General features: G+C 42.7%; 3 protein-coding genes and 1 long non-coding RNA gene across 4 annotated transcripts; 2 read left to right on the top strand and 2 right to left on the bottom strand.

Annotated features, from left to right (window-relative positions):
• The first annotated feature begins 2,435 nt into the window (after positions 1 to 2,435).
• Positions 2,436 to 4,483, top strand: aicda (activation-induced cytidine deaminase). The gene is made up of 5 exons (XM_076970897.1): positions 2,436 to 2,581; positions 3,341 to 3,506; positions 3,620 to 3,899; positions 4,038 to 4,153; positions 4,268 to 4,483. The coding sequence occupies exons 1-5, from the start codon at positions 2,562 to 2,564 to the stop codon at positions 4,316 to 4,318; spliced, it is 633 nt and encodes a 210-aa protein (XP_076827012.1). The 5' UTR covers positions 2,436 to 2,561; the 3' UTR covers positions 4,319 to 4,483.
• Positions 3,252 to 5,508, bottom strand: LOC143473772 (uncharacterized). The gene is made up of 4 exons (XR_013120631.1): positions 5,382 to 5,508; positions 5,102 to 5,180; positions 4,247 to 4,344; positions 3,252 to 3,813 (listed from the first exon to the last, which is right to left on the bottom strand). It is a non-coding gene; the product is annotated as an uncharacterized LOC143473772 (long non-coding RNA).
• Positions 4,600 to 11,399, top strand: LOC143473769 (adaptin ear-binding coat-associated protein 1-like). The gene is made up of 8 exons (XM_076970896.1): positions 4,600 to 4,840; positions 6,097 to 6,197; positions 7,639 to 7,743; positions 7,834 to 7,915; positions 8,211 to 8,319; positions 8,558 to 8,705; positions 8,884 to 8,983; positions 9,581 to 11,399. Exons 1-8 carry the CDS (start codon positions 4,746 to 4,748, stop codon positions 9,636 to 9,638), a joined length of 798 nt encoding a protein of 265 aa, XP_076827011.1. The 5' UTR covers positions 4,600 to 4,745; the 3' UTR covers positions 9,639 to 11,399.
• On the bottom strand, positions 11,122 to 13,424 carry mfap5 (microfibril associated protein 5). The gene is made up of 7 exons (XM_076970898.1): positions 13,326 to 13,424; positions 12,402 to 12,474; positions 12,256 to 12,285; positions 12,105 to 12,146; positions 11,945 to 12,032; positions 11,754 to 11,827; positions 11,122 to 11,568 (listed from the first exon to the last, which is right to left on the bottom strand). The coding sequence occupies exons 2-7, from the start codon at positions 12,442 to 12,444 to the stop codon at positions 11,462 to 11,464; spliced, it is 384 nt and encodes a 127-aa protein (XP_076827013.1). The 5' UTR covers positions 12,445 to 12,474; positions 13,326 to 13,424; the 3' UTR covers positions 11,122 to 11,461.
• Between the last annotated feature and the right edge of the window lie 769 nt (positions 13,425 to 14,193).

The following is a 14,193-nucleotide window of genomic DNA, read 5'->3' as shown; positions in this document are numbered from 1 at the left end:
CAGATGCGTAGCAAATGTGTATCTGCTTCCACTCACACATTTGAACATGCTTCAGGCCTGCTGCAGGTGCTTAGTCACACTGTATGTCAGCACAATAGAACAGACACTCTTGAACAAAAGAAGAAAGGGCATCATTGCATAGTAGTCTATATACACTGAGCCTTTGTGCTAGAAGCTAAAGAAGCAATGACTTCAAGTGGGTGTGTGGTTAGCTCTGTAGACGCTATCTCTACCTTAACCACACGCTTCTGGTGTGTATCACCTAGTCCCTCATTTACCGTCGGATGTTTGTACAGTTGTTTGTGTGCGTGGTGTGTGCACATGTGTGTGTGTGTGTGTGTGTGTGTGTGTGAATGTGTGTGTGGTGAGAAAGCTCACCTGATGCAGCAAGAAACCTCATTACTATTTTGAAGCTCTAGCGCTCAGCCGCTAAAGAGTGTAAAATTCTGCAATGATTCAGCCACTGATATTTGTCAGGACAGCAGCTGCAGTCAGACAGAAAGAGCCAATTTAAATTCCCAACCACTTGTTTATACTTGTCCATACTCTTATCCAGAATGACCTGCAAAACACATGGAACCGCTCATCTCTGAGGGCCTCCCTGGCCAACGCAGTGGAGCTCACTGTGCTGAGCAGGTGTTTGGGACGCAGCAGAGATGGCAGGTTGTGCGAGAACCAGAGAGTTTGAATCATTTCAAGGCCTGATGCTTTTTGGAGTAGGTCAGAAAAGACTGCTAGTCATGGGTACTCGTGCTTCAGTTGTCTTGTGTGAAGCTTTTTTGCATGTCACTGTGGTTTGCTTGTTGTGGAAGGACCTCGCAGGGCTGTGCTGTGTGCTAGCGAACACCTGCTCATGTCCTCCACTAACCGTACTGTAACTATTCTTGCTGTCAGGAAACAGATGCGAGTTCACGACTCTGGAAAAGCGAGTGTGTTTGGAGATGTGGTTGAGCTTGTCTGCATGGTGGGGCTTGGCGTGTTTGTGTGTGTGCGCACCCATGTGTGTGTGGGGGGGTGTGGGGGCGAGTGGGTGGGTTTTGGAAAGTATGACTCTGTATTTCCTGCCCTGTTCGTTCATGTTTTGATCCAGTCAATGCAGTGGCCGTCCTCCAATATAAGTGAGAGTGTGTGTGTGTGCATGCGTGTGTGTGTGTGTGTGCATGCTTTTTCTTTCCAGGTGCTCCTATGCATTATATATGAGCTTTTCTGAGAATGATTGCCGTAAAAACGTTCCCTTCACAGTAGCTCAGCTTTTTCTCCTGCCCTGTATGCGTCTGTTGGTGCACAAACACACGCACTCAGACACTCAGACCCAGCACTGCAGCTGGATCTCAGAGAGACTTGTGGTCGGAAGGTAAATCATGGGAGCAGACAGATCTCTTCCAGATGTGAAAAATCAGACATATGCTCTCTCTCTCACACACACATATATATACACAAACACAAATAAGAGGGAGCTCTCTGGGAAACGGTGATTTCCCTGGCCACAGAGTGTATTAAAGGTGGGTTACAGTCAGACACACACATACGTCAACTGTCCTGCAACTAGTAGAGTTTCAATAACAACTGTAGGAAGTCACAAATATGCAGTAGATAATGGTGGAGTAGAGAATAATCGTGTGTTTGTGTGTGGATATATGTACTGAGGTTTACACTGTGTGTGTGTGTGTGTGTGAACACTAGTGCATACACACAGTGACATGCTGTGGTCAGGCTGGGTTTTTTTGGCTCCCCTCTGTGGTAAAGGGCCCTCTCTCTGTCCCTGTCTGCTAATGTGCATGTCTCTGAACAGACTACAGTAAACTATTTCCCTGGAAAACCATCCTAGAAAGCTGGTGGAACTTCCAGAGATTTAGGGGCCCTTTGTAGTTAATTCGGTTATTATGGACCCCATGGGGAAAACGACATAAAAGGAGAAGAATCCAGGTGGAAAAGACAAAGCCTGCGAGTGGGCAGATTTTAAAATGGCGTGGGAAAGTGAAGTGGAGGATTCCTCGGCCTGGTGCAATCCTTCTGGAAATTTCCAGCTTGCCATGGTTACACCACTGGCTATGTTCTGTGACGCACATGCAAGTCAAAAAAGGTTCCGAATTACGTCAGACACTTAACGGACTAATATATGGTCAATAAACCTGCTATTGTGTAAATATGTGGTACTGTTATAAGATTCTTAGGATTGCAGTTTTATGAGGGCCATTTTCTAAACATCCATCGCTACAATCATCCATCCATTTAACATTATTTGACTATCAAACTGTCAATTAAACCCTATTGTCCAATATAGGAGTTACACAATGTCTGTTGCTTTGTTTAAGGCTACAACTCACTTTTGTGTCCCTTTAAATAGAACTTTCTATTATTATGACCTTCTAACAGTTTAAATGAACCTCAGCCCTCCCAGCCAGGTTTGAAAACGACTTCCATCCAATCAGGGACCCCTATATGCTGAGCAGTACCACGATGTCACCCGCTTTCTATACCTCCCTCTTCCTCCCTTCTGCTTTCAACACTCTCACTCACTTTTGCATGACTCAATGAATGAGTGAGTTTCATCTTTCGGAATGATGAGCAAGTTGGACAGGTGAGTGAAAACAAACCCCATAATACTGAGAAAACCAATCCCGACTGCGGGGACTGTACCGATCCCACAGGACCTGCAGTCGATTGGACATCTAGGAATGATTCAGGTTCAAATCAGTATTAAAACCGAACATTTAAAGGAATGAAAAATCTCTGTCCGGCATGATACAGCTAATGCCATGCAATCTTAAAACTTTCTCTACTTTCACTGACAGAAAAGGAAACTGAGAGTATTAGGTCTGTGTGTGTGTGTGTACAGTCATGTATGAGTGTGCTGTAATTATCTCTGCACTCTGCATCTCTCTATATCTGTACAGCTCCACGTAAAAAAAAAAAAAAAAAACAAACTAAGACCTGTAGGTAAATTTGAGATGTGTTCTTTTCTTCTTAAATCTGAGTGTGGTAACACGCAGGACCCTGCGAGTACAGAGTCTCAGTAATGCATCTCCTCACACTGACTTTGTGCTATGCCACTTCCCACATGCATGACTGCACCAGACATTTAAAGTTCAGAATCTTGAGCGGTAATGAAATCAAATCCATGCTCATCATTTTTCAAATCAGAACAGCACTGAAGAAAGTTTCATTGTTATGATGTTTTTTCCTGATGCAGTAATTGAGGTCTAACTTACACCTGTCCAAAAAGGGTCCTTTGTTTATTCTGCATTTTCTTTCTACACCAAATGCATCAATAATAGCCTGTGTCATTAATAGCATTGATAGTTATGTCTCGGTAGTTATGTCTAATGGTGCGTGGCAGTGTTCTTCTGACCCAGAAGAAGTTCATCTATCACTACAAGAATGTCCGCTGGGCCCGGGGGAGGAACGAGACGTACCTCTGCTTCGTGATCAAGAGACGCCACGGCCCTGACTCGCACTCCTTCGATTTCGGTCACCTCCGTAACCGCTCTGGCTGCCACGTGGAGGTGAGGGCCAGGTGGACTCAGGAACAGGAAGAGACGCTATTGGGATAGAATCTGTGCACTCTTTGCTAAGAAATAACCTCTGTTTCGCTCTCTCTGACCCGGTTCCTACTCAGCTTCTCTTCCTGCGCCATTTGGGGGCGCTGTGCCCAGGGCTGTGGGGCTCGGGTGCGGATGGCCCGAGGGTGGGCTATGCCGTCACCTGGTTCTGCTCGTGGTCGCCCTGCTCGGACTGTGCCCAGCGCCTCGCCCACTTCTTGTCCCAGATGCCCAACCTGCGCCTCCGCATCTTTGTCTCGCGCCTGTATTTCTGCGACCAGGAGGACAGCAGGGAGAGAGAGGGACTACGGCACTTACAACGGGCAGGAGTGCAGATATCCGTGATGACTTATAAAGGTGACGAGACAACGGTTAAAGTGACACCAATACGTGTATTAAAGTACACTGATGGATTAATGTGAAGTGAAATGGGGGAGAATGCCACAGTATGTCTGTATTTTGAAAGTGTGTATCTGCCATGTCATGTGTCCACAGATTTTTTCTACTGTTGGCAGACATTTGTGGCACGCAAAGGCCGGTGCTTTAAGGCCTGGAATGACCTCCACCAGAACTCTGTCAGACTGTCCCGCACACTGAACCGTATTCTTCAGGTCCTGATAACAACTCCATTCCATTTTACATTCAAAAATTATACCTCTGCATTATGATTGTGCACATGACAAAATGTGTAATCAGAACTATACCTTTTCTGCTCACTTCTACAGCCCTGTGAGACTGAAGATCTGAGGGATGGCTTCACCCTGCTGGGTCTTTGATGGAGTGATTTTGGCATGAGAGTAGCCTAAGAATAGAGAATTATGGTGCTATGGTACTGAATCCTGAGACTTGAATTTGAATCACTTATTTTATAGCATTACCTTTTCTGATAAACTCAATGGGGACGCTGTGCAGTTAAGATGAAAACTACAATAAAGCATTTGCTCTGTCCCACGTGTGGGTCGTATTCATCAATTTAGCCTTCGTTGCATTTATTCCTGGCAAGTTGAAACTGCTCCGTCTGATTACTTTCACTCCCATCCACCCCCACCTCCGACATCCACCCCGAACAAGCGCGGCTGATGCGGGACGCGACCGGTCCGCGCTGCCGTGGCGTGCGCAGATATACAGTGTACTACGACGTTAACGGAACCATTAATCATCGAGAACGGGCATCAACAAACCACCGATTGAATTAAAATCAAGATGGCCGCCGAAGGTGAATACGAGTCGATTTTGTGTGTCAAACCTGACGTCAGTGTTTACCGAATTCCACCGCGAGCGTCGAATCGCGGCGTCAGGTAAGCGCGAGCAAATGTGCAACTACGTCGTGCTGCGCCGTGACCTTGCCTTCCGTCACCGGCATCTTTCAGGTCAAGGACAGTGCTACATCCACTCAGCCCGATGCTGGGATAAGGCTCGTTTCCTATACGTTTGACCACGTTAAGAACACACATCACCGTTAAGACCTTTGGTCGATTATTCGGTGGATGCTGTGATACGTTTAGCGTCCGAGGCTTAACGTGGTCACGGTCGTGTGGTGACACCGTGAACTAGCTCACCTGATTCGGACACCAGCCTGCCAAACGCCCGGTGGAATCATGACCACATCGTGGTTTTGGTTAGAATTAGGCAGAATATCTGAAAGAAACAAGTTATATAAATATAAACTGTTTAGAAGGCGTTTGGATCCACCATTCTCCTGATCAATTCGTTGCTGTGAACTTTGGTGACCTAGTAAAAAAAAAAAAAGTGTAATCAATGCCTTGCCTCATATATTTAGTTTGTGTGTGGGTGCGCCTGTTTAAGAGCACGGTGAATAGTTTGTGACTTTATGTTTACCTTTTCGTTATACTGACGTTGGTAGTTTCCCGACTATGAGTGGACAGCAGCAGTGGGGTATTTATTCACGGGTGATTGGTTCGTCCAGACGCGCGTGGGAGAAGATGCGTAGCTCGAGCGCATTTCCTAGCTGCGTGGAAATGAGTAATAATGATACTAATGGTGTTTAATAAGTCACCACAGGGCCCGCAGCACATGACATCTGTCTAAGTAATTTGTTTTAGGAGACGGAAGTAAAATCGTAAATTTAAGACATAAATTTACTCATAAATTTTATATGACCGTTATTTGACCGTATGTTATCTAAGCCATGACCTCCAAGGCAAAGCCAACAATAATCTAGCCAAATGCGCTCCTCTCTCTCTCTCTCTCTTTCTCTCTCACTCACTTTCTCCCTTTCCCTTTCTCTTTCCCAGCATCTCTTCTGTTTTTCAACAGGATGTAAATTGCCACAGCAATATGATAATGTTTTTACAGGAATTTTTCAGAAAATATTATACTCACATCACCTTAAGCCATGTGTAATTAAGTACTCTACTTCACTCTTGAAGTTTATAGTCCTCATGCTTTAACATGCCAGTATAAGCTCCTCATACAATATCTCATAAACTCTTACGAAGCAATAACGGAGTTCATACTGAACACACACATACTTCTCTGGTTGCTCTGATTCACGCATTTGCGTACTTGTGTGATTGTGTGTATGTGTTTGCAGGGCAGCAGACTGGAAGCTAGACGCTCCTGACTGGACAGGTCGACTGCGGGTGACGGCCAAAGGAAAAGTTGCCTATATAAAACTAGAGGACAGGATCTCAGGTTAGAGAGAGATGCTGTAAGCACACGCATCAAGTGACTGTACTGCACACATGCACTTTTGACTGTCTAGAAGCAGGTTGGATGCAAGTACATATGGCATTATGATCAAAACATAGCAGCAAAGACGTAGATAAACAAATACAGGTCAAGTACAGCAATTGTATACAAGGAAGTTGTATGCAAAGGCAAACCTTAAGAACGTGGGCATGCTTAAGACCAGGAACAAACCTTAAGAACGTGGGCACACTTAAGACCACCCCTTTGTTGTCAAGTGTCCCTTTGCCCGTTGGAACTGGTTTACAAGAGATAGTGGTTGGAATATCCCTCTTCTACAAAGTGGAACAACCCTTTAAGAACCCAGTACGTCATTGGTAGTCAAAACGGATGTTTTTGCCAGACATTTACAATATGCCGTCCACAGCTGTGGTGATCTCTCCTGCATGGGCTGAGTGTTTTTGCGTTTGTCAGCAGTTGTTGTTTGCAGCTTCCGTTTCATTAATTGGTCACCAAATTTAAAAAAAGAACACTGTTTCATAACAAGAGTCCTTGTGAGGCTCTGTAGGCAACCCCACTAATCCGTGCTGATGTTAGAGTTCAGCAACCTCCATACATTTTGGACATCACATGCCTTCGTTGGGGGCGAGAGTGAGATATGAAAATATGTCAAAATGCAGGACTGTCATGCACCAATCAGCAAGAATGATGTAACATTAACTGGCTACCAAGACTTTGGTATACTGCTACTATTTTTAGATGCTTTTTATGAAGAAAAAGACCATAATACATCGAATGACATTACATTTCTACAATGCGTGAACCTTTGAAAAGTTCAAGCAGCCCAAATTCCCCCTACCCCTCTATCCCAACAAGAATCAGACTCTCTACCCCCAATATCCCAACAAGAATCAGACTCCCTACCCCTCTATCCCAACAAGAATCAGACTCCCTACCCCTAGACCCTAACATGTAAAAACTGAGTGGTAGGAGCATGTGGCGAAATGGGATTGGGCCTTCGTGTTTCTTATATAGACAAAATCATCCAACCTTTATTTGCAATGAGGTCACATTCACCACCAATTGATCTCTTACGTTTCTAAGATTAACTTTTATCTCAAGAACAGTAAACCTGTTTTGTATTGGTGTGTTGAATAGATGCAAAGGTTATGACCCCATGACCTAGGCACAATCAGGGCCAACAACGCAGGACAACTGTGGAGTGTGAAAGAGGAAGCAAGAAGCGAGGGAACGCAAAACCAAGATGGTTCACGTTACTTAATACCACCCAAAAATGTCAGTTGTCCTGGAACACACTGTACAGGATGCTTAAGTGTTCTGGCATGTAACACAAGATTGATTTATTCAAATGCTGTTTAGTTAGGGACCAGGCATTATTCATATATACAGAGCACGGTGACAATGCTGTTTTCCTCCCAACCTGTAGGGGAGCTGTTTGCCCAAGCCCCGGTGGATCAATATCCCGGTATTGCAGTTGAAACTGTGAGTGACTCAAGCCGCTACTTTGTTCTTCGGATTCAGGATGACAGTGGTGGGTTAGAGCGAATTCATATTCTTAGTCTGAATGAAATGTCAGATCTTAAATTTAGAGATCAACACCCCACCCCTTTCTGCTTGGCAGGCCGTAGTGCTTTTATTGGCATCGGATTCGGGGACAGAGGAGATGCGTTTGATTTCAACGTGGCTTTGCAAGATCATTTCAAGTTTGTTTCTAATGCCTATTCCCATTTGAGATAAAAGTCACAATGGCATTCAGTACAGGCTTGTACAGAAAATGATTGTCAATTTTGCCTCTCTCTGTCTGTCTTTTCTCTCCGTCTTCCTCGCTGTCTCTCTCTTTCTCTCTCCATCTCTTTCTGTTGGCTTTCTGTCTCTCTCCATTTCTGTCTGTATCTTTCTCCATCTGTCACTCTCTCTCCATTTCTTTCTCTCTCTCTCTCTCTCTCTCTCTCTCTCTCTCTCTCTCTCTCTCTCTCTCTCTCTCTCTCTCTCTCTCAGATGGGTAAAGCAGGATATTGAGCTGAGTAAGCAGGCCCAGGTTCCAGACGTAGGTCCTAAATTAGACTTGGGCTTTAAAGAGGGCCAGACCATCACACTTAACATTGGGGTAAAGCCACTTTGTTCTCACCTCATCCCATTCCCAGTAAGATGTGCTGCTGCTTAAATACCAGCGCCTTACCATGCTTGTAATGCAAAGCACAGACTGGACAGATTGTAACAGCAAACCTAAAGCAGTTTGATTTATAATACTAATCATTTTTTATCATAAATGTAACATGGCTGCTTTCATACACTGCTCCTCAGAAAGTTATTTGTTTCCTATGTGCCTTCCATCTTTTTTTCAGCAAAGCAAGAAAAAGGACAAGACCCGCCCCCAAAGTTCAGGTGGGCTTGGACTCCTTCCTCCACCTCCAAGTGGAAGGATTGCTCTGCCTCCATCAGCTGCTCCTTCCAATCAGAGCGCAGAACCATTGGCTGGAGGCAGTGACACTGGTATGCTTGTAATTATTCTCAAATTTCCCAAATAATGTCCAATTATGGAGAGCCTGGAAGCTTGTTTGTTTGTAGAGACTATAAGAATGTTGTACTGGACATAAAGAACCCCAGCTGGCCACTCGGCCCCGACATGGCCTCTACTTACCGCCGTTCCTGTGATGGGTTCGTTCTTTAGGTTGTTTGCTAGACTTTGACGGCAGTAACTCAAATTCCCTGGTCCAGCCTACTTCCTCTAGCACAACCGCAGACCTGTGGGGGGAGTTCACATCAGACAGGTAAAGCACAGCACTATAAAGGACTATAAACAGTAATCCCTATTCATTTCTAAATGTTGTTTACATTAGAAATCAAGTGCTGATGGGTCTTCTCATCACACCAGTGTTAAAATCTTAAACGTTCCCTTTGGCATTTTCAAAATATTATATTTGAATCAAAGTTCAGATCTAAGATATTTTCCTTTGGCTGTAGTTCCAAAGAAGCTGTGTTTATAAACTCAGTCTCCCAACACGCCTACAATCCTGTGGCATTACGAACGGCATTCCGGTGTTGATGTTCACAAATGTTCTTTTGTCAAAATGTCTTAGTCAGTTTGTGGTTAGGTTAAAAAAGGAAATGTTCATCGGGTCAGATCTTTCTATTGTCATCTAGAAGAAAGATAGTTACTTTGTACTGTGCATATTGTAATTGCACTGTTCTTTTTTTTTTTTATTTCACAAAATTTCAAATGGTAATCAAACCATTCTGCTGCCCTCTGGTGGACATCGTGGTCTTGACACCAAGTCATGTGTATGCAAAGGCAACAGTCTTTTTCAGAAACAAAACTGTGTGTTTTTTGCATTAATGTGTACAATGTGTACACCTGTTTCTTGCAGCTTGTCATCTCAGCCAGCCAATCAGGAGTCCTCCTCCATGAGTTGGGTTCAGTTCTGAAGACCCAATCTCTCCATTCACCTCGCTGTCCTCTCCTTAATTGTTACACTCCTCCTTCTCTCTCGCACACATGAACAAAACACACACACACACACACACACACACACACTTGCCATCTTGTGAAATATAGAGCATACCAGAATCTTAACGTAATTTGTGATTAGGCTGTACTTCTCTAGCCTTTTTGTTCCTTGAGCCTTTCTTAAGACAACAGAAGGTATTAAAGGATGGAACCCGCCACGAACACTAAGAGTGGCGACTGTAAACGGACGCTGCATTCAGAAGCTCCAACCCCAGCTAATGAGGTTGTTCAAAAAAATTTACCATGCAACATTTTGATTTGTTTTCTTCTAGTCCCAGAGTTAGTGTAGGCGTGCTACTTTATGGCTTCATAGTGGCCTTTTCATAAGGCGGCTTTCATTGTTTATTACACTGTGTATATAAAATCTTCATTTTAATCTCCTAAAGCCCCTAAAGTGCTGTATCTGCCCTTACACACATGCACGCGCGCACACACACACACACACACACACACACACACACACACACACACACACATCGATCTGTTTGTTTCCTTCACTATCCATTTAGTTTTTTCTTGGTTGTTTCCATAGTAAATATTTTATGAAAATTATTTTTCTCATTATTTGCATTTTGATTGTGTATATTTGTAAATGTATGAAATTTAAAAGGACCAAGTTGACGTAGTGACTTCTAGAAACCTAATTTTCTAATGGATAAACAAAGGGATTCAGCACAAATAAACTTGTTCATTGTTTTCTTCAGTCATGTTGCCCCCTAGTGTTGCAAATATGTAGTAACATTTGAACCAGTTGTAAGTGCAACACTACTCAAAAACGTTACTGCACTTTCCTGATGATGCAATAATAAATCAGGCACTTATATGCAATTCAAGTCATGCAGTGAAAATGTCTCAGCCTTTTCACCTCTGTCACTTGTGAACAACACTATCGTGTAATGTGTCTACCAAAACAAGACTTGAATGCACTGGCGGTCTACAACAGCAACAAATAAATGACATTATCCATTATGAGATTGTGTATAATGCATGGCAAATTCTAATGTTTTAGTGAGCTTTGTTGGTTATTCTCTGTGATTTTGTGTGTATGTGAACTCTGATATACATTTGTCACTGGGGAGAGATGCTGTTGCCTCACCAGCGCCTACTGCTGGCGGCAGTGGATAACTGAATTTGGAGTGTTCTGGTCTTGGTTTGCCCCCAACCACCCCCCCCCCCCCCCCCCACCCCACCCCTGCGCCACACACTTCTGTATGTCAATTCACTCTATAGAAAACAATGTATTCTCTGAAAAGGCTGTATATTGCATAAGTGTATGTTCAAGTCAATGTGATAGCAAAACAATACAAGTCGTGAAAGAGCAATGTCTTTTGTTTGACAGATGCCTGCTTGTTCACAAAATGTAAAACCAAGTAATGCACATCATGCAGAGATTTACCAAACTAGACTGGATACTCACGTGTTTATTTGCAAACATTCCTTACACAGAATGATATGGATGCCAAATTATGATATGAAGTTTACTTTCACTAAGTTCGCTAACGTAAGTTCACTGTTGTCATAGGTGAAAATAAAAATATTCAGTCAAGAGATGAAGTACAATTCTCTTAAACCAGAACATGAAACAAACTAGGTGTATGAAGAATATGAACAGTACTGTTTGTCTGGTCACTGAACCACAAAGTGTATTTATTATTTAATAAAGGAAACACATAAGTGGTTGTTTAGTCCTCTCACTCATCCTTTTGCATTGTCCCATCATGTCATGAGAGGTCATTCTCTTTCACAGCACATTACTCTTCTTTGTGCTGTTTCTACGATGATAACAGCGCCTTCTGAACGATCTCTGAATGCGTTTGGGCCACCCAGATTTCTCTCTGCATATTTCCGCTAAGAGAGCGAGAGAGACAGAGAAATAATCTTTAATAACACAAACACGGGACAAAGGGAAATGTGGACTGTTTAAAGTACAAACTTCAGCTAATCTGCATGGAGGACTGATACATTTCATGAACATCTCTGATATATGACAGAAGGGTAAGGAGGATAAAGAGCTGGCGTGCTAAGCCACCCACCCTTCAGAGCCTCTTCATGCTGGCACACGGTCCGCACACAGATCTCTTTGTTGGTCACATAGACTCGTGAGAGACTACGAGAGATGCAGTTAAGGTCTTATGTATATGTATTTCACCATTTCATGTTTTATGTAGGCAGAGATGGTGAGTAGGGGGACAAGCTCACTGCATGATGTGTGTGTGTGTGTTACCTGTAAAGGCAGAGGGAGTGGATGCATCTCTTTATGGGTCGGTGGACAGAGTACATCCTAGTGCAGGGGTATGTTTCCTCCCTGCAGTCTGCAGAACATAGTCACTGTAACACTAGTTTTCTCTCTCATACACATAGAGAATATCCACACAAACACTAACCTTGTGGTTCTTCAGTGCTTTCTTTGAACGGTATGTCCAGTGCTGAAAAATAAATGAGTCATTAGATACCAACAGAAAAGACACCCCCCTGACCTCTTTACAACAAATGATGCAGTTATCTACTCAAACCCATTGTGGAAGGTTACCCTACCTATCTGCTGGGCACAGATACCAACCAACCCTATGGGAGAGAAAAAAAAAACATGATACCTATTGGGTAAAAAGTATAAATAATCATTTGCTAGTGCTGATTAATATAATTGGTTTGTGTTGTACTGTTTGGAATGTTCTTGTTACCACAGAAACAGCACAGGAGCATGACAATTGGGTAGGTGCCCATCTTTTCAAATTCTGACCAATCACAGTCGAGCTGTCAAGAAGAAGACTAGAATGGAACCACTCTGAGCAGTCGATGCGAATTAAACAGTTTCTTTTTATTTTAACATAGTGTTGCTCCTCTGGGATTCTCTTCCACATATAACAGTGAAAAGTATAACTTTCCATATATCTTGTCATCATGTACTTGTCTACCTATTCCGGCTCTTTTGAAAGACATTTAGGCATGCAGCTCATAGCTCAAATACAGTGTGGTAGAGCACCAGATGTGAGGACACAAACATTCACCCTGCATCTAACTCCACAGACTTTTTATTTATGATCCCATGATTCGAATCTGAGTTTTCACTCTGTAATTAAAGGACATTAGATACAGCTGTTTCAGGCCTCTCTGTCTGTCTGTCTGCCTCTCTCTCTCTCTCTCTCTCTCTCTCTCTCTCTTTCTCCTTTTAGACTGATTTTCCTGCAGTAAATGTTGTTTCAGTAATGTCTTGGAGTCCAAGACATGAGTTCACTCTAAAGAATGTGTTTTCCAATCCCTGTCTGTGCGCGCAAACACACACACACACACACACACACACACATGCACACAAACACACATGCACACAAACACCCCTAAGCAATTTCAGCGTTAATGTACAAATAAAGTTTATAAATATGTTTTATACATGTGTTAATGGTATTCTATTAAGTAAAATTAACAATGATGTTTCATACACTGCAAAATATGAACACAAAATTTTTATCTCAGCACCATGTTTAAAAGTGAATTCAATTAGGCTATAAGTAACACATCATTTTACTGCACTGCACTGTAATGCTATCTGAGGTGTTTGAAATAAAGAGATTCTCTAAAAATATTCAGAAATTGTTTTAAATACTTACAATTTTCTTTGTTACTCCTTTTGTTTGAATGTTTGTCTTTTTCTCCTAACTCTCCTTCCTGCTTGTTTCCTCCACCCCTCTCTCTCTCTCAGTGTCACTCTCTCTCATTCTCATTATCACTCTATCTCTTCAAATAGAAAAGTAACTAGTTTTAACCTTGTGCACATTAACATCAATCAGTCTACTATCTATCTATCTATCTATCTATCTATCTATCTATCTATCTATCTATCTATCTATCTATCTATCTATCTATCTATCTATCTATACATCTTTCTTTTCTTCTTCCTTTGGTTTATATACCATACATATGCTCTGAAGGTGGTCAAGTCAAGTTCCTTTTATTTGTCTCCCAGGGAGAAATTTTCCTTAGACAGAGGGCATACTGCAGTACAACACAAGACATAAATGGACAACACCATGTGAACAAATAACGTATCATGAAAGTGCATTTAGTGCGTTACAATTGTGTACCATTACAAAAACCCAGACACACAGGGATACAGCCAAACCTTGGTGTTATTTAGCATCTTGATTGACAGTGGTACAAAATGAACTCCGAGATATTTAAAAGAGCTCACCTGCTCGATTGTGTGCCCATGAATGGTCACAGGGTCAAAATTGCCAACTGACCGAGGGCCCACCAGCATTTCTACTGTCTTCTTTGTATTTATCTCCAATTTATTTTTATCACACCAAGCAGAGGTGTCAATTCCAGGTTCAGAAAGTAAAAGTCCTCACCAGGATTTTGCTCAGGCTTCCTGGATTGTTTTTACCTGGATTGCACTAATTAGAAAATCTAGCAAGCTTGAGCAAAATCCTGGTGAGGACTTTTACTTTCTGAACCTGGAACTGACACCTCTGACAC

The sequence above is a fragment of the Brachyhypopomus gauderio genome, chromosome 13 (assembly GCF_052324685.1).
Source record: "Brachyhypopomus gauderio isolate BG-103 chromosome 13, BGAUD_0.2, whole genome shotgun sequence".
NCBI classification, from domain to species: Eukaryota; Metazoa; Chordata; class Actinopteri; order Gymnotiformes; family Hypopomidae; genus Brachyhypopomus; species Brachyhypopomus gauderio.
The sequence above is the reverse complement of the archived record's forward strand: the minus strand, read 5'-3'. Positions and strand labels throughout refer to the sequence as shown.